Source organism: Meleagris gallopavo, chromosome 11, assembly GCF_905368555.1.
Source record: "Meleagris gallopavo chromosome 11, MGAL_WU_HG_1.1, whole genome shotgun sequence".
Taxonomy (NCBI): Eukaryota; Metazoa; Chordata; class Aves; order Galliformes; family Phasianidae; genus Meleagris; species Meleagris gallopavo.
In genome coordinates, this window is record NC_139414.1 from 15,567,406 (window position 1) to 15,589,104 (window position 21,699).

Here is a 21,699-nt window from a genome sequence, read left to right on the forward strand (position 1 = left end):
TGATTGTTAAGATCTCTTTCAACCTAAGTCATTCTGTGGGACTATGACTCTAAGAATCTTTCTGCTGACAAATTAGTTGGGAGGAGCAGGAAGAAAGAGCTCTGAAGTCTCTTTATACTGGATCCCCCTTCAAGATAAGTCCACTCAGACAGTCTGGGACTGCAGAGACTTAGTTCAGGTCAGTTATCCCATAAGCAAGAACATGGGGTTAATGTACAAAAAAAAAAAAAATTAGTCTTCAAAGTAGCTTTTAAAGAACATGAAGTAAAACAAAGCATAAGGAATAGAATGAAGAAAAAGAAACAAAATGAGGATGGCATTTTGCATACCCAAGTAAAGGTTGGCTTTTTTTTTTTTTTAAATGCATCATAATGTTCAAGCAACCTTGTTTATGGCTTAGCTTATCCACAAAGACTCTGAAGTACGATTTCTTCAATCAAAACTAGCAAGACAGAGGTGGAATACTGGATCTGAGTAAATCCCACCATGTTCACAGATTCAAAGCAAATCTGTTTGGTGCTCATCGCTGTCAGCAGTCCCAGATGTTCCCTGCCAGCTCTAGTACGGCCTCTGCTGGATAAAGGCAACACTGACCTCTTCTTAGGTGTCATTTTCCCTATCTGTAATGATAAGAATACATCACGAAGACCAACTAAACCATGGTCCAAAGGTAGTCTTCACATGGCATCAAAGATAGTCACCTCCAATTGCAGAATGAAGGACAAGGGTTATCAACTGCTATTGAAGAGTTTTGTGGCATTCAATGATATGAAACCGACCAAAGACTTTTCTTTCAAATATTTTCTGACTTCTCAGAACTATTGTCTAAACAGATGTATAAGATTTACAGTGACTTTGTCCAGAACTAGAACTTCATTACTACTGTGACCTTCTTGGGTATTATATTTAATTCTGAGTAACAGTCTTGATGTTAAAAAGAAGCCAGAGATCTGTAAACATTTTGCTTGCTGTTTTGCTCAGGAGCCATCCTGTCCAGTGTAAGCTGATCTCCAGCTGCAGCCAGTTAGCCTGTTATCTTGATAACAGGTGAATAACCTTAGTGTCATTCTGGTGACCACACAAAACCTGTTTAGAGGAATTCAGAAGTTTATTTGCTGTATAAACAGGATATGATGAGAATTAACCAACCCCAGCAACCCTCTCATTCTGTTTACTTTGCTATTGGTCCTGTAAAATATAAGAGGTGATTAAATCCTTGTCAGGCGTTCTTTTTCCCTTTGCTTTTTAAAGAGCCTTCTAATGCAGGGGACTTTTGTTTTTGTCCAGTTATGAAACTTTTTGTTGTTGTAGCATTCTGTTGTAGCTTTTTTTCTGCTAGAGCCACCCCTCTCCCGTTTCAATTTTTGGACTGCGATGACCCAGATGTCTTGGAAGCTGTTGACACAGCACTGCAGAAATACAATGGAGACAGCACTACTGGTAATCAATTTGCTCTGTACATGGTGATGGAAGCCAAGAGAACAGTAAGTAGACTTTGCAAAAAAACATGTTGGAATTGTTTATGCACACTGAATCAGATTTGCTCTATCTGATTCACAAGGGATAGCAAGTGTGGCAGGAAGGTGTCTTGCAGAAATAGTTACCAAAAAAAAAAATAATCAAAGAAATGGCTTGCATAGTAAGATACTTGTCACTGTGACAAGCAGGGATTTATACTATGTTCTTATCAGTGGAACTGTGTGCTGGTGAACTGCTTACTAGCGTAAGAACTAAAAAGCAAATAATAGAGAACTTATACCACTAATACAGTTTGTCTTACTTGTCCATCCAGTTTTCTCCTCCCTGTTGGAAATTTTACCCCTTTCTGCCGTCATTAAGATTTTTCAGATGGATGGCAAAAACACACATTATAAAGTGGATATATCTTGACTTGAGAAGAGCTAGTATCACCCGCTAAAAAAAACACACTTGATAAAATTCACCAATGCTGTGAAAAAATTGTTCCTGAATATTACTTGATTGACACTAGTCCTGAGTCACAGATGTATATAAAAGCACAGGTAATATTTTAGTCAAAGAGTGACAGTTAAAATTAGAGAGGAAACAAAGAATGAAAGGTGATCTCTTGCCTGCAGTCCTTCTGCATAGAGTTAATCTAACAAGGAGTATTTACCTCTGAGACGCACACCAAGATAATGTTACCGTAATGACTACAAGCACTGCTTTACTTGAAAACATCAGCAATTTTTTTCTGTTGGATTGGAATCCCAGTGTCAGAATATTCTGCACTCCAAAAATCACAAGACACTTCGACCCGGATGGAAACGGGACACAAATTGCTAAATGCTTTACATAAACCATATTTCCTGGCACCTTCCCTCTGGTTTTCCTGTTACCAGACTGGGGAGATTTTAGCAGACAAAGACTGAAATTTGTCAAAGCCTTTATATAATTAAAGAAATTAATACTCCCATGATCTTTTTTGACAATATAACAATAGCTAAATGCAAACTTCTTTATACCATAGCTGTAACACCACCTTCCTTTCTGCTTCCTTATACTAGAGCTATTACACAACCTCCTTGCCCAAACAATAGATATTATTTTCAGTATTTTGTCTCATGTTCTATTTCTAAGAATACATATTTAATGCAATTTCTGTTCATCTTTCTCTCAATATACTGCCCTTTCTTGAAAGATGAGAGGTGAAAATCAATTATTACTTGAATCATTGATCTGACTGATGCTAAGGAAAAAAAAAAAAAAGAAGGAATCTGCAAGAGAGAGTTGTTCATATTCTTTAGACTTTTTCCAGAAAGAGCACAGATTTTACTCATTGCTAGTCTCACAACGCTGAATGCATTAATTAAATAGCTGGTTATTATATATTCATGTACATTCATTATTGATAAGGTAATAAAACATAAAAGCTAACTGGTGGAAGACTGAACCTGCCCCAGTTAAAGGCATAACTATTCATAAAAAATAACGAAATGAAACAACAACAAATGACATACAGAAACAGTGCATTTTCTCACGAGCTCCATTTGCTCACTGAACTGATTTACTCCAGGTTTAGAAAACCGTTAACAGATAACAGGGTTTGGCTCTTTAAATCCACATCCCAGGCAGTATAACCTGATGCAGTTCCATAAATGTCAATTTACACCTGCTGAGGATTAAGTCCACCATATTTTTAGAGACCTTTTCATCCTGTCTTACAGCCTGCAGTCATCACATCACATCCTTCTACTTTCTGTAGAGATGTAGCAATGTGTAACAGGAATTGAATGAACAAAAGAAATTCTGTCTTCACCTACACAAGTGTTTCAGTATACTCCACCCATGCTAACTCAGCTTCTCTTCTTTGATACCATTAAGACAAGAACTAAGAGAGAATTAACATTAAACTGCAGCAACTGTGTGTGTTTGTATTTGAAAAAGTACACTGGCAGAGCATTTTTAGTGGCAGTAAACCAGAACTTGTCGTTACATAATCTCTGGAGGATGAGCTACAAACCTTGCAGTGTGTTAATGTTACCTGTTGGTACAGGCTTACTACTCAGTTTATTGCAAGGAGAAAATGCCCCCTTACTTATTTAACATCAGAAGCACTTGCACTGGTCACGTCAAACTTCAATAGTTTGAAAATCTTGGGGATTTGTGAGGCCATCCCCAAGAGCAGCGCAGCCTTTAACACCTATGAGAATACTGCAGGAGCAGCCAAAGGCTGCCTCAGAAGCCCTCTGCCCTTTTCCCCAGGTATGCAGGGCAGCTTATTTACCCTCACACCACAGAGTACAGGCAGTTTGGGCACCACCAGGCTGCTCCACAATTGCTGGCTATTGCTACCTCTGGGATGCCTGTAGGGCTGTGCATAAGGAGAATGGACAGATCTGGGAGGAGAACAAGTGTGAGAGTGAGGGAATTGAACAGGAGCACAGTCCAAACAAGTAATTACGTTAATTACCCAAGCAGCAACACTAATTTGCTTATTTGGAATATGCTTGAATGCAAGTAGAAAACCTAATCACTTATTTCTGTTTTTAAAGTCCTAGATACAATATGTTAAAGCGTAGGTAGTAGGACATACCATATTTGTACTTACAGGTAAAGACTCAGTAACATACTTAGATAATTTCTGAGAGGGAGTGATATACTGGAGACCTTTCACAGAGACCAGCAGCTAATCTGAAACCATAGTATAAAACATAAGGTAACCAATGGATAGCATCTGCTCTTTACAGTTCTTATCTTTTCACTGATGTCTTGATTTATCGCTATGCAAACGATGACTTGCTGGAAGATAAGTAAGCATACAGATGTTGTAAAGCATTGTATGATCAATAAGCACACAGAGAAGTTAGGCTAGTAAGATTATCACATAGGAAAAGACAATCAGAAATAAATGAAAAGTGCTCACTGGTGTTGTAAGCGTGCAAGAAACTCCACGAGGGGCAATCTCCAGAGAGAGATCCTCCCTCGGTGGCAGTCAGCCCTTAGGTGGGTGTAGGAGAGGGGCAGCCAGGCTCTACCCCTCTCGATCACACCGCTGAATTGCCTTCACCTGGCTGTGCTCCTGCGGCTGACTCAGTGCTCCCCTCGGGTGATCAATCAGAGGTTCAGGCTGTGGCTCAGCTGTTCCCATACACTTGCATTTTTACCCAGATAGGTCCTGACAAACAATTCCACGTGAAATATCAGATACGAGAGACCACTTGTGCCACTGAGGAAAACAAACACTGGAAGGACTGTGATTACAAAGCATCTGCAGAAGCTGTAAGTATCTCTCCTCTTTAAAACTTCCCAGAACAGAAATATCAGTATAATATAAATAATATAACGACCAGGACTTTGCTCTCCAGGGGAAAAAAAACAACCAACAAAAAACATGGAAGAGAATTAACTTTTTTCAGCTATGCTGTTTTTGATAGTTTATGGAAATAAAGTGTAGAACAGAAGAGTTCACAACCCTGAAGTTAACCACCATATTTGTGAATTTACCACTATAGACCTGAATTTCAGCAGAAGGGATCATTTAAAATCTTCAATATGATGGTTCACAATAAATCCAACAGAAGGTACACTAACAACAAGAATGTGAGGGCTATCAAACATCCTATTGCTTGTGTGTAATGGAAAGTTGCACAACCAAACCAACCAGACTGGCACCAATGAAAACACTGACATGGAAGCCGCTGTGGCAGAACATTTACCAGAGGGTGCTTAGCAGTGCAAAGCCCATCTGGCTTGTGCTATTAGGAAGCACTTCAAAGAGGAGGTGCAATCAGGCCCACATAGCATGCAGAAACACTGCAAATCCCCAGCAGAAATCACTGTTATTTCATACTGTACAGGAAGCATTAAAAAAAAAAGTATTGAAGAGGGATCATATTATTTGAACTAGTATGAAATGTCATGATTGCTGGTGCACATCTTGTATCAGCAGAGAGGAACACAATTCTTCAGACTTCATTTATGAGAATGTGTTCATTTCCTTTATTCTGACAGCAAAATCTTTAGTTAATTAACACTTATCAACAATGATACAAAGCAATCTTCTAAATAAATTGCTCAGTTCATTCTGCTCTCCTAGAAAACGAGACAGTTCCTTTTCCAGTAACAAAACAGCAAATTTGACATCACTACAAAAGAACATATGAACTTGTCCCCCAAATTCAACTTGCAACTGTCAACTTTGTTCAACAGCTGAAGAAATTTACAGCAGAGTATTTTTTTTCATCAGCCAATCTTAAATCAAATATTGCCGTATGTATTTGCAGAAAACAGGAGAGTGCACAGCTCAAGTTCACATGAACAACGCTGAAAAAACAAGTAATGTTTCACATGATTGCAAAATTGTTCCAGGTAAGTAATTGCTTGGGGCAGCATTCATAAAGTACATAGAAAAATAAGAATGGGAAAAACATCATGCTGGGACTTTCCAAAAATTTTAACAGTAGGAGATCCTCATCATTCTATTCAGACATTCATAAATCATCTTTCAAAAGTAACTGCATTTTAAAGGTAAAAGTGTCACTCCACTGGTATGCAGGCACAAGCTAGGTGTCTAGTGGATGTGTAGTAAGTTTCCTTACACATGGGAAATGAAATGAATCTGCTTAAGACCAAAAGCACATCAATAACATGGAAACTAGATACCCCTTTCCACACCTGAAATTTCTATCCTTACTTAACCAGGTATGAAATTGCACCAGAAATTAACTTTCTCCAAGCTAAGAATGACTGCATTATTTCTGTTAAAGCTTATCAAAACAAAAAGTTACTCCCAAATGGGGGGGGAGAGCAGATTTAAGTTAAAAAAAAAATAAAAATCAGTAGTGATAGAATTATGTATGATAAACTACAACATCACTTAGATCCTAACAATAGAGAGTATTAGAGTTTTACCTTGTTTGCCTATAAAATATTCATATAAGACTTACATTTGCATTGTAATTCTCTTCATCAGAAATGGGTCACATTGTTTGAAAGCTTTGCTTGTGATATTTCTGTATCCATGGCTAGCATTCATGTAAGACAAATCTGAGCTAGTTTTAAAAATCCATCTACCTGGTAGCACGGAGCCAAGCGCACATTAACTACAGAAGTATTTACCACAACTTTCAAATTGTTAGACAGCTTATGTTTGTGGGTTTGTTTTAATTTGTTCCCTAGCTCTCTTGATTAAAGCTGCAGTGTCTGTACCTACAGCCAGTGTCTTTCCAGGAACACACACAAATTCCACGCTCTGCTACTGCAGAGGCCACTGTGTTTCCAATTAGTAGGGCAATGGTGACATCTAGTTGCCAACAGAATGTGTGTGAATCTCACAAAGAGAGCATGGGGAATCTGCATCTGAATCTGTACTTAGAAAGCTAAAAAACAACCGCCGTGAATTAGAATTACACATTCAGCCTAAGAAGTTCAGCTTGTTACACAACATAGCAACTCTGAAAAAAGCATGCATCTTTGTTCAGAACTTAGAAGAATGGTAAGACCATAGTCCTCCTGGAACTGGGCGTACTGCTGTCCTATATCACCCCATTTTCAGGGAGTAATAATTTTTGTGTAACGCATATATGGCATTCATTGCTGAGCCGATAGCCAGCAGCAATAAGTGATGCTAGAAACATCACAAGCTAAATTTTGTTCAAGTGCCTCTTGGAGATCTAAGACTAAATAGTATTGCTTACACTGAGGTATTCCACATGTACAAAGAAGCCAAATCAAATGCAAAGGATTCAAACACAAAGAGTTAAGCAATAGACTCTAACTGGTGAAGGACTTTCCCTTCATAGTAGGGAACAGAGAGTTCAGCCTTCTTGGTGGAACTATTTGATCATGCTGACCCTGGACTGATTCCCTGGCTGATGCAAGCAGGCATAACGCCATTAAAGTCAATTTATGTCAGCTGAGGATCAGGCACACAAATTTTATTTCAATTCCACAGTGACCACATATTGTCCCAAGCTCACTGAATCATGAAATTAATTTATGTACTGAACTATAAAATTAATTTATGAAAATCTAATCCATGATTACTAGAAAGGAAAGAGAGTTAATAGGATTAGTAGTAGGAAACAGAAGTTTGAGCATCCCATCAAACTTGCCTATCGACAACCAATCCAGTTAGCTATGCCTGAGAGTAACACGAAGTGGCAAGTGGCAGCTGAAGTGACTGGCAGGGAGAGCTCACACAACAGAGCAGTGGAATAATAGTTCAACTATAGTCCCTAAGGAGCTCTAAATCAGGGCTGCTGTGGGTGAGCCAGAAAGCTCCTGCCAAAGTCCCCCTCCTGGAACATGGCGAGGACAGTGAGCAGCTGCACCCAGCAGGTGAGCTTCCAAGAATCTGAAGAACATCCCTTTAGCTGTGACCTTCACTGCTTTTTCCCTAACTGCATGGGGGAGGCCCTTCCTTAGTGGTGTCAAAACTACCTGTAAGGTTTTTAATAGATTCAGTGACTCCTGAACTCATTTATTCCTCTGAATTAAATTTGCTGCTGCATAAAGGTTTCATGGATGTCCCCTACCAGCACACCCAGAAGCCTGTGTCTAGGTACAGTGAGGGTTTTTGCAGGCCCTGAAACTAAAATCTTTTGCTTATCATTCTGCTTAAAAGCAGAAAAGATTCCGGCATGTTGAACCATTCTTTACATGACTTAACATGAAAAATTAAAACCTGAGATTTCTTAACATGAAAACCTGTGTTTTTTTTGGTTTGTTCCTTTCCAGTTCAACCAATGATACCATTCACTCAGGCTACCTGTGTTGGATGCTTTCATACTATATCAAATGATGATTTACAAGTGTCAGAAATTCTGAAAAAAGCCATTAAAAAGTTCAACAAACACAGTAATGAAACTGTCCTTTTCAAACTTGTGGAAATAATCAAAGCTCAAAGACAGGTCTGTATATGATTTTTTTTCTCTAGATCTTTAAAAAGATATTTTGGTTATGTATATGTTTTTGATTTTAAGGTATAATTCATGATAAAAGCATCCAGAATTCATATAGAGCACGGACCATGTAAATAACTCCCTTCACTTACACAGAATCAAAAACTGTTGCTGGATCTTTAGAGCTATCAATTTTATGAACTGGTTTTAAAGGCTTTCTTTCTTTATCTGCAGCTACAAATACCAGTGTTCAGCACCAGTTTATTTTTATTCAATGCTGACACAAGCACCTTGTGTCATCTCAGAGGCTCTAGAGTGTTCCACTTGGCTTGTCCATGAAGCTCCAGCAGGAACAGATCTCTTCTAGGTTTTGTGCCAGCTTGTGCAGATGTCTCTCATACTCTACAGCCTCTCAAACAGCAGAAGGCACCTACGTTTTTGCAGTGCAATAGGTCCTGTATGTCAGTAGCTGATATACACCACAGGGTAGGTGAACCAGTAAAAGAAAACATGGATAAGAAAAAAAGCAAGCTTATTGCTGGCTGAAAGATTTCTGCACAGAAGAATACCTGCTTTGCAAGCGAATGCTCAGGCTGCAGAAATTTCTGGTACTGCAGGCAGCGCTTATTTCCCCATGAAAAGTTTTCCTATGCATTGGCATGATGTTGCTAGAAAGCCAAGTTTCCAATTTGCTTTTTAAACAGTATATAACTCCACACCAACTACAAACCCTTTTATTTGTGTATGTTTTTACTTTGCCAAAAAGCATCTAGTCTCACGTCAATTTGATCCATGATTAAATTCTGATGGTCCTTTATTTACTGATGGCAATAATTCTCTTAGTTGAAAGACAAGCTTCCACAACAATTAAGTCTTACAAGCAAATGTCACAGAGACTGCAATTCAGCAGCTCAAAAGAAAACTATCATGACACTTCTGGCTAACAGAGACTAGTCACAGCCCTCTGCTTTAACTGATCTGGGATGGAAAGTTTATCTTTGATTCTTTCTTTCTCTTTTTTTAATCTAATATTACCTGATCCAACACTGTAACATGGAGAGATTTTATGGGTGAAATCAATAGCTGCAGTGAGGAAAACAGAACTACTTCCTGCAGAGAAAATGAAGGGAGGTCAAAGATCTGGACAAAGCAGGGAAGGGGGAAAAGGCCCAAAGCAGACACAATTACAAGCAGATGACAAACACAGGACACTCAATAACAAATGATGCCAGCAGTGTAAAGTTACATTATTCAGATACTATTTTACTATGTCACATAGTTAGGAACACAGGAACTGCCAAGCTGTATTAGTGTAGTCATCCATCTAGACCAGCTTCCTGTCACTGGCAGTAATAAGTAACAGATACTTTGGAGGAAAGTGCATGAAACCATGCATTGCAAGGCTACAGGCTTGCCAGAAGCAGAATCTGAATATAAACTGCATTTCTAATAACTACTTGACTTAGTTTACTTTCTGTACTGCAAGGACAACGTTTTTTGGTTAGCTCATAAATAGCTCATAAATTTGGTTAGGCCAGTGACTACAATGTGATTTGATGGATGGAGGATGCTTAGAAGGGTGGTTTTGCTTTCTTCGTTGATTGCATTCAGTAGTGGAACTTCAAAGTTTGTATTAGTTTACATAATATAAATATCTCCTAAATATCTGTTCCAGGTGGTAGCTGGATGGAATTACATAATTAAATATGAAATCAAGGAAACAAACTGCTCTAAAGACCAATTTCAAGATTTAACTCACGAATGCAAAACCACTTCTGAAGGTGTAAGTAATCTTCACAACCTATTTATCACCAAAAAATCATATTAACAAGTAACGGCTGAGATCTGACTCAAATATGTATTTTACAGTCTTGCTTAACTTAACTAATGATGTTAAAATTCAGGCTTACAGATAACCATCTATTTATGCAGTTCTCTCTTGAATTAGTGACTAAGAGTGAAATGTTTGCAGATTACTCTATTGAATCTTAAGTCTCATCCTAATAATAAAGCCCTTAAGAAATTCCTATTCAGAGAGCTGTTCAGACACAAAGCAAGAAGTTACTACAATGAGCCGTTTTCCCAGTATAAAACATTTCCTAAGTAAGTAGCTGAATTGCTACCTATCTCTACTAAAGCCCAAATAAGAGAGCTTCAAAAGAGACTTACTAACAAATACACGTAAGTGCCACAAAACCAAGTACTTCCTTTATTGCTCTGATCTGGAACAGAATTAAACGTACCAAAAAGAGAGCTGCTCTCTCAACCAATCTCCCTGGCCTATCTCACCAAGGAGTGAGACAAGTGCTTGTGCCAAATCCAAAGCAGGAACGTACAGTCATGGTGAACAGTGGTGGTAAATGTGAGGGAAGGAGCCACAGGAGCCCTGACTCCCATCTGTTTCAGCTGTCGTGGAAGTATGTGGTTGGACATCACATTCCTGTTTGTAAATGACTCCTTAGAGGTCTCAAAGACATCACTGCATTTCTGAAGCACTGAACAAAAAAGGAAAGAATCACAACACTGTAGTAAATAATAGGAGACAGAATCTGGCTAGATGAAACAAAATTCTCTGTTAGCAATGCTTGCCTTTAAGCAAGTTACTTATCTTCTTGAGCCTGAGTTTTCCAACCTGTCACTGGGAGATAATGGCTTCTGTCCATCTCGCATAATCCAGGCGAGTTACCACCTTTCCATTCTGATTTCATCACACACTGCCTGTGAGACTGGATCTTTATCGATGGAGTAATTAAGCAGCCGAAACTAAGACAGCAACTAAGATCAGCAACTGATCATCTAGAGATACTATTAGAATACGCTGTTATAAAATATTCCACTCCTTAGAATAGCCAAATTCCACAAAAGCTGCTTGTAATCTACACCATGCATATTATTCATTCTGAAACAGAAGAGCCAGAACTGCACCCTATACTCAACATGTGTGTGAACCACAGAGCTGTACTGGGCCATAATGTCATTCTTTTTCTCTAGCCTAGATAATAAACCTTGATATTATTTTTTCCCCCATTTTTCCAAACCACTGCTAGGCAGATGTTTTCATAATGACACTTTCAAGTACATCATAGCCCTAAGATCATGAATCTATCAGCTCAGTGCCTAACGTGAAGTCAGAACTGGCTTCTCCCTCGTGCGTTACTTTACATTTCTCTATATTAATTTCCTTCTCCCAGACCAACATCTAACATCCAGCTCTTGCAGTCCTTTCTCTAGGAGAGTAATCATTAATCCTTTGCTATTTCATGTATTTTAACTGGGTATTTATCCACATAGGGGCCTTTCCTCTTATTTTACATTTAGTTTGTTTCCTTTAGAGACTTCAATAAGTGACTTCATTGAAATCTTTCTGAAAAGCTGAGCATACTATATCAACGTCAGGTCTCTACCAATTTTTGTGATGCTTTGGAAGCAATCTGCAAAATACAACTTTTGTTTACAACCATTTCTGATATAGTCATGCCAGTTAGTTCTTTCTTTACATTCTAATAATTTGAATAGTACAGATGTGCATCTTATAGATCTACGACATTTAAAAAAGAACAGGACCACATTTTTTTATTTCAGCCTAAAATAGCAAGGCAATCTTAAGCACATCATCTACCACAATTCCCCTAGAGCACTCGGGTGAATACAAGCAGGCCCAGAAACTCAGTGATGTTTGATTTGTTAGATGTGTAATCTTCCTTTTGATCTTTGGAGTTTAAGACAAATGCCAGAGTTCTCCATAAAACTGGATTCTGGTTTGTAAACTTCTCTCTTTCCTTCTGTAATGAATACATACAAATAAATCACTTAGCCTCTCTTTTGCAGCTTTATTTTCTCTAAGTAACTCTTTAAAACCCTTATCATTTGTTGGCTCTGCAAACTGTCTGTGAGGCTTCTTGCTCCTCACATATTGAGGGAAGAATTTATCAGTAGTGTGGTTGTGTCGTTCTGTTAGTAAGAACAGAAAGTGAGCTTTTTCATTGTTTCTACATACTAAGCAGCTGGTTTTGTTTGTTTCTTTTGTTGTTACTGCAGCGTGTAGGTAAATGTGATACCAAAGCATATGAAAATCTTCAGGCAGAGATTGTAGATATTGCAAGCCAGTGCAACCTTCCAGGTATGTAATCAGCACTAACAGTTCTGAAAGTTCTGCAACGTTGATGTGTCTATTACAATCATAAAATAATAGGTAAGATAAAAATCCAAGAGATGAGAACTGATAATAACAAGATAAAGCAATTATATTAAGATGAAAGCTGCACTGCCTCTTGATGAAGTCTTACTGTAGAGTTTTCTTTCACTTCTTATAAATATTTTATATGCTCTATTCTGTTCTTTTGAAAGGCAACGGAGACAAAGGCCAAAATTGGTAATTCAGATACCAATACTATTGTTTATTTCATACTGCATAGTTACACTTCATTTTGATATATTAGAAGCTTATTTTTTCCCTGGTAAGTAAGCAACTTAGAATTTCTAAGTTCATTACAATCTAATCCACAAATTGATTTCTTATTAATGTTTCCTGCACCTATCTATTTGGAGACAGATTCTGACAGTTTCAGGGCTCTATAAGAGGGAGTACAGTATTACTCCATGTACGTAGTAAGTGCTGCATTCTCACTTGTTACTCGTTTGCTTGATTTTCTTCAACAAATGTTTTCTCTGCCTTTATTTGCTAGCTATCCACATTCAGTATATACAATTCTTGTTTGTGTGAGAGAGCTGTACTTGCATATCCAATGCAACACTAGGTGCTGATGCAGTGCTCTTCCAGATAACCAAGGTACAATAATGCTGATCACATGAAATGCAAAGATATTTTGGTTTAATTTGGTAGACTCAAATCGGAAGTGTGCCAGAAGGCAGGGGTTTATAAATAACTGGTTTTCCCTGCCTATATCTAGACTGAAACCTTTGTTCCTTACATCTGAAATCTGTCGGTTTCTTTCAGCTGGAGAAGTGGTAAATCCTCCCACTCACGTTTGTTCTGATTGTCCAGGTACAGTCCTAACTGACAGTGCAGAACTGAAGGAACTACTGAAGGTTGCTGTGGAAAAGTTTAATTTAGAGACTGATGATGACTTCTACTATCAAGTTTCAGAAATAGAATCAGCGACAGTTGAGGTTAAGAGTTACTTTAACTTTTAAAACTGATTCTCCATACAATACAAAAATGAGGAACAGACATGGCATCATTAATCATCTAAACTTAACATTTAGATTTCAAATAATATTTTTCTCTAAGCATTGATACACATGGTAACTGAGATACCTATGCACTTTTTCTTGTGAAATTGTATCCATCTTGGCTTGGATTTAAAAATCTGTGGCCTCTTGATTTTTCTTTTTTCTTCTTTTCTTAAAAGGGGATTGTAGAAGCATGGCAAGAAGGCTAACATTGTCTATCTGATTTCTATATCTCTATCCCACTTTTTAATCAGCCTTTGTAATATTCCATAGACTTTTGAAAGTAGAGAAGATTTACTAGACAGAACTAACCACTTGATCTACCACACCAATACTCTGTGAATTATTTTAGATGTTATCTACTCTACAGTAGCTGTGAGCTCTAAGAAATGGAAAGAACTGAATATAAAACAAGGGAGTAGTTCAGAAAATACCATGTTGGGAACTTCTCATGAGCATAATGGGCACCACTGGATAATGTGGAGTGCACAAAAACTTTTCTGATCAGCTCATGTTATCTCACTAACAGTAAGCATGCTTTTTCATCTTTTAAATACTTTTATCACTTTTTACATAACGATTAATATTAGCATACATACTTTTTAAAATTAGACTTAAAGAATTTCATGTATTTTCCTGTCTCTAAAGCAAGATACATTATCTTGGGCTCTGTAAAAATACTAAGAGAACTCGTACCAGGCACATTCTTCAACCAAAACAGTTTCTCTCCTTAATATATTTGGCAAATATGCTCATTTTCAACTGAGTCTGCTCACCACACACTTCATTTTACTCACATTCAACTCTTCTTACATCATATTTGGCTTCTTACAGTGGTGTCTCTAACGATTTCATTTGTTATTAATTAAATTATGACAGGCATCCAGTAAAACAAAGCCAAAACTGTGGACCTGTTTTTCTGACCTTTCTGTCTCTTTCAGTTTCTATGTTGGAATTTCTGAGAATGAGAACAGGAATAAATAAGTAAGTTGATTAGAAGCAGATAGGTTTTCTGTCAAACATTTTAATATTGTTCTTAACATACATTGCCCCAGGGGGTCAGGACTTGTAGACTGTAAGTCATATGAGCCTGCAGTACAACCTTGTAGAAAACCATCTCTGTCTCTGAACTCTTTTCAATAAAAATGCCTTTATGACAAAAGGTTTACTTGCTAATTTTTTAGGCAGGACAAAAGTACAATCTAGTATTTCTCGTCCAGAAGACAAACTGCGCAAAAAAAGACTTTGAAACGCTTAACGAGGACTGTGAAGCCAGAACAGACAGCGTAAGTAATGATGATGTTGCCAATGGTAGTGTTTCTAATGGGCAATTCCTTTGCAATCTGAAACACGCACAAAGTAAACTCGCATTTGATCCTGATTTCTGTTACCTTCGCTTCAACAACAACAACTTCCAGTGTTTGCAACCCCAAACCAGTGACACCAGCATTAAAATAAGAAGCTTAAACTGAGTTACTTCAACTGTGGTATCTTGGTGCTCAATGCAAAGCAAAAGGGACTTTTCTCTGATAATGAAGAATCAAAGAAAGGAGGTGGCTGTGATACGAAATGATGTCAGTGCTCCTGCATCTGTTGCACTTTCAGTAAAGAAAAGTGAGATTTTAGTGTTCTCAATGTGCAAAGGAATTATGCTTCTGGAGCACATGCTGCTGATACTGGGGAAGTCTCAGACACTGGAAAGTAATGCGGATAGAGCCAGAAACCATTGATGAGCTGTTGGGAAAGAGAAGATTCTTCATTTTCACTCCTTTTTCCCACTATATGAACAGTGCTTATCTCTAAGAGCTAAAAACTGTTAGTGCAGATGGTATTGCCCAGAAGAATAAGAAATACCTCTCATTCTCTCAATTTCCCAATCTTTAGTAGGGGTAGTATGATAAACAAGCAGTGTTTGTTAGGAATGAAGATTAAACAGTGCTCCAAAAGCGTTGGGCACAAATCCAATATCCAATTCAAAATTGCAGTATAGTGTTCACAGAGGCATCCTAAGAGGTCAAAAAGCTAAGCAGTGATCTGTCCCAGCACAGACTTCTCCATCATTAAAACTGATTCCATATATATTCAAGTAAAACTCCAAGTATTTAAAAGTATTATTAAAATGTAAATTTTTTTGTGTACAACTCATTCATGTCGTTTGATGTTTCCTTGCCTTAACATGCTGTTTTGGATGTTTTGTCAACAGCTACCACTGCGCTGTCAAGCACAAATTTATGTGGTCCCACTGGAGAAAAAAATCATCTCCCAGGTTAACTGCTCTGAACATCAGATAATGGTATGACAACTTTTCTTCACTACCCATCATCACTAGGGGAGGTTCAGACTGGATACAAGGAAAAAAAACATGTTTACAATAAGGGTGGAGAGGCACTGGCATAGGTAACCCACAGAGATGGTGGATGCCCCATCCCTGGAGACATCCAAGGTCAGTCTGGATGGGTCTCTCAGCACTGATGGAGCTGTGGGTGTCCCTGTTCAAGTGTAGGAAGTTGGGCCAGATGGCTTTTAAAGGTCCCTTCCAACTCAAACAATTCTATGATTCTATGAAAAAAGAGAGGAGACTTAGATAAATGTTTGGGGGAAATTTTTCACTCAGAGGGTGGTAAGGCACTGGCACAGGCTGCCCTTAAAAGCAGTGGCTGCCCTTCCCTGGAGGTGTTCAAGGCCAGGCTGGATGGGGCCCTGGGCAGCGTGATCTAGTGGCTGGGAACCCTGGCTGAAGCAGCAGGTTTGGAACTAGAGGATCTTATAGGTTCCTCCCAACCCAAGCCATTCTGTGATCATAAGTGAAGGCATACATTCATGTCTTTATCCATTCCAAAAGATCCCACTACTAGCTAGCCACGAACATGGGGCTGTTTGAGAGCTTCAGAACACAAACATATATTTTTCTTATTATCAGAACTTCTTTAGTTCTGATTATAATTCTGATGATTGCAGGTTGTTAGTTTGGGTTGTTTTTGTTGTTGTTTTTAATAAATCCAGAGATTCCCATGCTCCCCAATCAAGAAAAGAAGATTGAGTGAATAAAGTGAGATTGATTAACCTGCATTCACATTAAGCAACTTTACTCCGCTCAGCACTTTTGTAATTATCTATTCATTCTTTATGTAGCAACTAATAAATGGCTCTCCTTTTTGTCTCCCTCAAAATATTCTATCCACAACTTCCAAAATTAGCTCCAACCCAAAGAACCCCGATTTGCAGTTAGATAAGGATCAGGCACTACAGTTGACAGAAATGACACCCATTTTTTTCACAGGACTGTATATCAGGCACTCAATCTTTATTTTCCAGTGGAACACTGATGGGGGAATAGAGATTACTCAAAAACAATCAAACATTTTATAGTGTCAGCGTTAACCTCTGTGTATTATTTCCAACAGTCCTATGAAATATATAAGTCAAATGAAGAAATAAAAAATTGAATAGCTACATTTCATGTGAGAAATCAATCCACATCTAGGGTATGTTTCTGCACTGAGACTGTCCAGAGATGTGTCAAACTTCAGTATGAGTACATCAGAATGCTATACTTTAACAAGAGCAGGGATAATTAGTCATAGAAATGAACCGTATTGTTCACAAATTAAAACAAATACATATGTTCCTCTCTGTAGTTTCACTCCCAAGTTAACTGGCAGAATTTCAGTGATAAATTGCTCTTTTAATATACAGCTGCTAAAATACCTCAGAATTATTGAAGAGGACGTTTGTTTTCATGCTTATTACAGACACAAAAAATTATTAAGATCGCTTTGAAAAATCTGATTTTGACCCATTTATTGCAATGAGGTTTTGATCTTGCCAAATCTGCTCTCGTATACATAACAAATTCAGCTGTTACTGCGTTGTTTTTCAGACCGCATTGGTGAGAAGGCCTCCAGGATTCACTCCTTTACGAAACTTTGTTGACCTACCACAGGTAGATGGAACTCCAGCCTCCAATACAAACGAAGGAGAAAGTCAAAGAGCTGGTGAAGAAATAAGACAAGATGATAGACAGGGACCAGATAGCGAAGGTGAACCTGGGCACAAACACAGGCATAAACATAGGTATGGATTTAAAAATGATCGTGAATTTGCCAAAAGGCACAGGCAGGAAACTGACTGTGGGCACAGGCAGGGCCATAGGTGTGGACATGGAAAACACGGTAGAAATGGTAAACACAAACATCACAAATCTGAATCTTCTGAGGAATCCAGTGAAAGGGTTTTTAGTCAAAAAGAAACCCTCCCATCATCCACTGCTGAAACAGCATTAGAGCTCCTTAATGCAGAGGTTGTAAGGACAGAAATTGGTGCTCCTACAGAACCAGTACATTCTCCTGATATCTCTTCCTTTAACGGGATGCCGGATCACACAGAATCTTCTCTCCCCAAGTGTCCTGGGAAACCTTGGAAACCAATTCTGGACCTGCCCATTCCTTCCAGCTTTCCCAGAGAATTCATAAATGAGGATCTCTTGCCTTCTGATGCAGAAAACATCGATCCTACAACAGAAAACCCACCACCTCCCCAAAACGAAGAGATGAGCTTTGATCTTGCAGATGCATTACAATAATTCAAGCATCACAGGATCCTCTCCAAAAGCACCACAGAGAAAACCAGAAAATATCTGCCTTTTGAAATATATGAGATATAAGAGGCAAAAGCTCCTATATTCAGTCAGCTGAAATACTCAAGTTGGTCATCAATGCTCCGTGTCTGCTTAACTGTTGCACATTTGGCAAAAACATGCATCAGGCATGGCACCAATGCTTCAGAAGCTGTCCAGTAAAGGGACTGGGCAAATCAACAGCTTTCTGCTTCTAAAGTTCCAGTCACAACCGTCACACCTGCCCCGTGTTGCTACGAGCATACAGCAAACCACTGCATCAAATTTCACTATATTATGTTTAAAAAACCAAGAATTTTGCAGATTACATGAAGAATTTCAACCAAATATGCACAGCACAAAATTAAACCACTACAGATCAAGGATGCCTTTCTTAGATATCTGAAATGATTTCTCTAATTTCCCAGAGCGAATCTTTCGAAGACAAAAATAAAATAAAGGAACCTATTTTACTTGTCAATTTCTTGACTCCAAATAACATTGCCACCAGTCTATCACTAGCAGCCTATTCTGTTGAACCAGATAACAAGCAGAGCTCAGAAAACACTACATAAAGCAGCTCTGTTGTTCTCAGCACAGTATGTTAACTACACAGCAGAGTTCTGATGACAGATCTGATTGGGCAGAGGTGCACAAACATTACAGACAGCAAGCACTTAAGCTACCCAATGTTTGTCTACTCTCTTCCACTCAAAGAATGTGTTTAATTCAGAGATTGGGTTGACTTTTCTATTCCGTGTATCTTCCAAAACCTGAGTTTATGGTGGAATACACTGACTAAAAAAGCCAGTAGTTCTGGCAAATGAAAACACAGTTTCACCACATGTGGATCTGCTAATTCATTCAGCTGGAAAGATACAATAAATACACAAATAAGTGATTTAATGCTAAATTGGTTCACCTGCTAGAACCACTGCCTGGTCACACATGGAGTTACTGAAAAGGTCAGATGCTACAAATGGTAAAGCTCTGATGCAGTAAAATGGACGGGTAAAGAAAAGAAAAGCAAGCAGCAACTTAACAGAAAGGATGGAAACAGAGAAGGGAAGGGTCAAGTGACTGATGGTGATAGCATTGCCAATGAACGAGAGGATGGGAGATGGAAATGGGAGATGGGGCAGAAGGAAAAAAAACAAGACCTCTGCAATAGTCATGAGAGAGCAGAGCCCTACAAATCACAGAACTGAACTGAACTCAGACTTTCTGAACCTAAACATTCCCCCTTACTCTTCTCCTGTTGCTGGGTTCTACAGATGCAATCATGCTCTGTGCTCTGGCACTCCCCTGCATCACACACCCTACAGTGACCAAAAGAGCTCTGCCTGGTATCTAAGAAGCCATGAAATCTATTATTAGAAAAATATCTCTGAATATAAATTCAGCCTGGTTACACAAATCTAAACATTTCTTTAACACAGTTTAAGTGGCCATCCCACAGATTATTTAGTTATTTGTCATGACTGGTGTTACATAATCAGAAACACTGTCCTTTCTGAAAACAAAATTAGCAGTCTTTAAGAAATCAAACTTAGCTACAGCCCCACTTTAAGGACACATATATAAAAATAAGAACTTTTGGATCTCCTGCTAATCAGATCCTCGAATTTTTTCATTCATTGTTTTCCTTGCAGGATAAAATGCAAAGTCTATATTTTCTTTTTAGCACATGACAAGTACTGATCGTACCAAGCTATATAAAGGAAAGTCCTAAGAGTTATGTTTAGTTGTTTGATTCGTTTTCTTTTCCCCCCTGAATACTGACTTGTATGATTCTGGGCATAACTGGGAGTTCTTTATGTATAAGTCCAAGTTCAGGCCAGTTTTTCTTTAAATCACTATAGCAATTTAAGTAAATCATGAAAAACTGCAGCAAGAGAAATAAAGACACAAAGACAAGAAAAGCTAAGCGTCCTTCCATTTCTGATTCAGCTGAATGAAAAGACAGGCAGAGCCTTACCATACTGCCTTGCAGAGCACACCTGCACAGCCACAGGCAGTGAGCGGTCAGAGCAGCACAGTGAGAGCCAGGACTCCTACGCTTCTCACTGCCTTGAGCTTCTCATTCCAGTGATTATGCGAGGCCTCAGCAGTGCTTCATACAAAGAAGACCATTTCGATTTTGACTTACTGTTTTTATAGTGTACAAAAATGATTATTTGAAAAAAAAAAACATTATTTACTAAAAACCGGTGCTGCAGTGTAAAAATTTGGAAACAGTATGTTCTGACATTTTTAGAACGGAACATTTCTATTTCCCATTGATGTGCTCCCACAGAAAGTTCTAATTATAACAGAGCAGTACTTTCTGATGGAAAAACACGCTGTCAGAAAACTACTGACCCGCTCTGAAACACCTGGCTGCCGAAAAGCCCTTCAGAGCCGCCAGTTTCTCCCCTGGTTGGAGCCACCGGAGCGCTCCGCCGGTGCATCTCACCAAGTCATTTTCCCCCTCGGCCGGCAGATGGCAGATTTCCTGCTGAAGTCAAATCGCTGATCTCCAAACGCTCCCGATTAGGGCTTCGTGATTGCCACGAAAGGTTTAGCAGGCTTAACAAATAGCGTGCCTTTTGGATCAGTTACACCACGCTTGTGCAACCTGTACTAAATGCTAAGCTCCTTCAGCGGAGCTTTAAAAGTTGGCCAGTTTTACTCATGATGTGCAAGGTGTATAAGTGAAGCTGTACGTGAGTGTGAAAAAATAATAGCAAATCCTGCCTCAGAAGAAAAAAGAAAGAGCGTTCTGGCTCCTACAGACAATTGGAACTGGTAGTCTGGGGTATGAAAATATGTCTGAATTAAACCTCTGCTCCTCATACTGCTGAGAAGCAGAGCCACCTGATGGCCATTTTGTCACTGTCTGGATTTAAAGTGCTCTTTTCTCTCCTTTGTTCCATCTGTGGCAATGAGACAAAATACATATTTAAACGACATGCAGAAAACTCCTCAGCTTTGCTGTGGGTAGCCTGCTGGGTGCTTGTTGTAATTCAGACACAACCTTTTAGTTACACTCTGTAATTCCAGTCATCATCTAATGCTATGTGCCCAAAGTGTAACCAGCCATGGAGAGAGCTCTGCAGGCACCTGACAACAGAAAGCAGGGAGAATGAACAGCAGACATTGGAATTTTATGAGATGTAAGAACCCATTTATTTCCTTGTTTTTTGAAGTCTATTAGCCACCAAGATAATTGCTCTCAATTCAGGAATCGCAGCTCTGAGGATAAAATGGGCTTAAGCGGCCACAGAACTAGAAACGGCAGCACTATGTGGCCTCCAATACGTAGACAGACATACAAAACACAATACACAGATTCCTCAAATATTCTTAAAAACAACTGAAACAGACATTCTCAATTCCACGACCAGCTACTCACACACAACTCTGAATTTCACTGTGTTCACCAACTCCATTTTTGCAATTCAGTTTCCACCGTTTAATTTAAGCACTGAACAAATCTGATTTGGTACAACGTAGCTAATAATCATGTTTCTATTGCATTCCAAACAG

At 38.7% G+C, this 21,699-nt stretch overlaps 1 protein-coding gene across 1 annotated transcript; it reads left to right on the plus strand.

The window, feature by feature from the left end:
- Positions 1-1,236: 1,236 nt before the first annotated feature.
- Positions 1,237-18,652, plus strand: KNG1 (kininogen 1). The gene is made up of 10 exons (XM_010716842.4): positions 1,237-1,484; positions 4,630-4,740; positions 5,745-5,829; positions 8,200-8,372; positions 10,039-10,146; positions 12,402-12,483; positions 13,369-13,493; positions 14,741-14,842; positions 15,760-15,849; positions 17,437-18,652. The coding sequence occupies exons 1-10, from the start codon at positions 1,290-1,292 to the stop codon at positions 18,136-18,138; spliced, it is 1,773 nt and encodes a 590-aa protein (XP_010715144.2). The 5' UTR covers positions 1,237-1,289; the 3' UTR covers positions 18,139-18,652.
- The last annotated feature ends 3,047 nt before the right edge of the window (positions 18,653-21,699 follow it).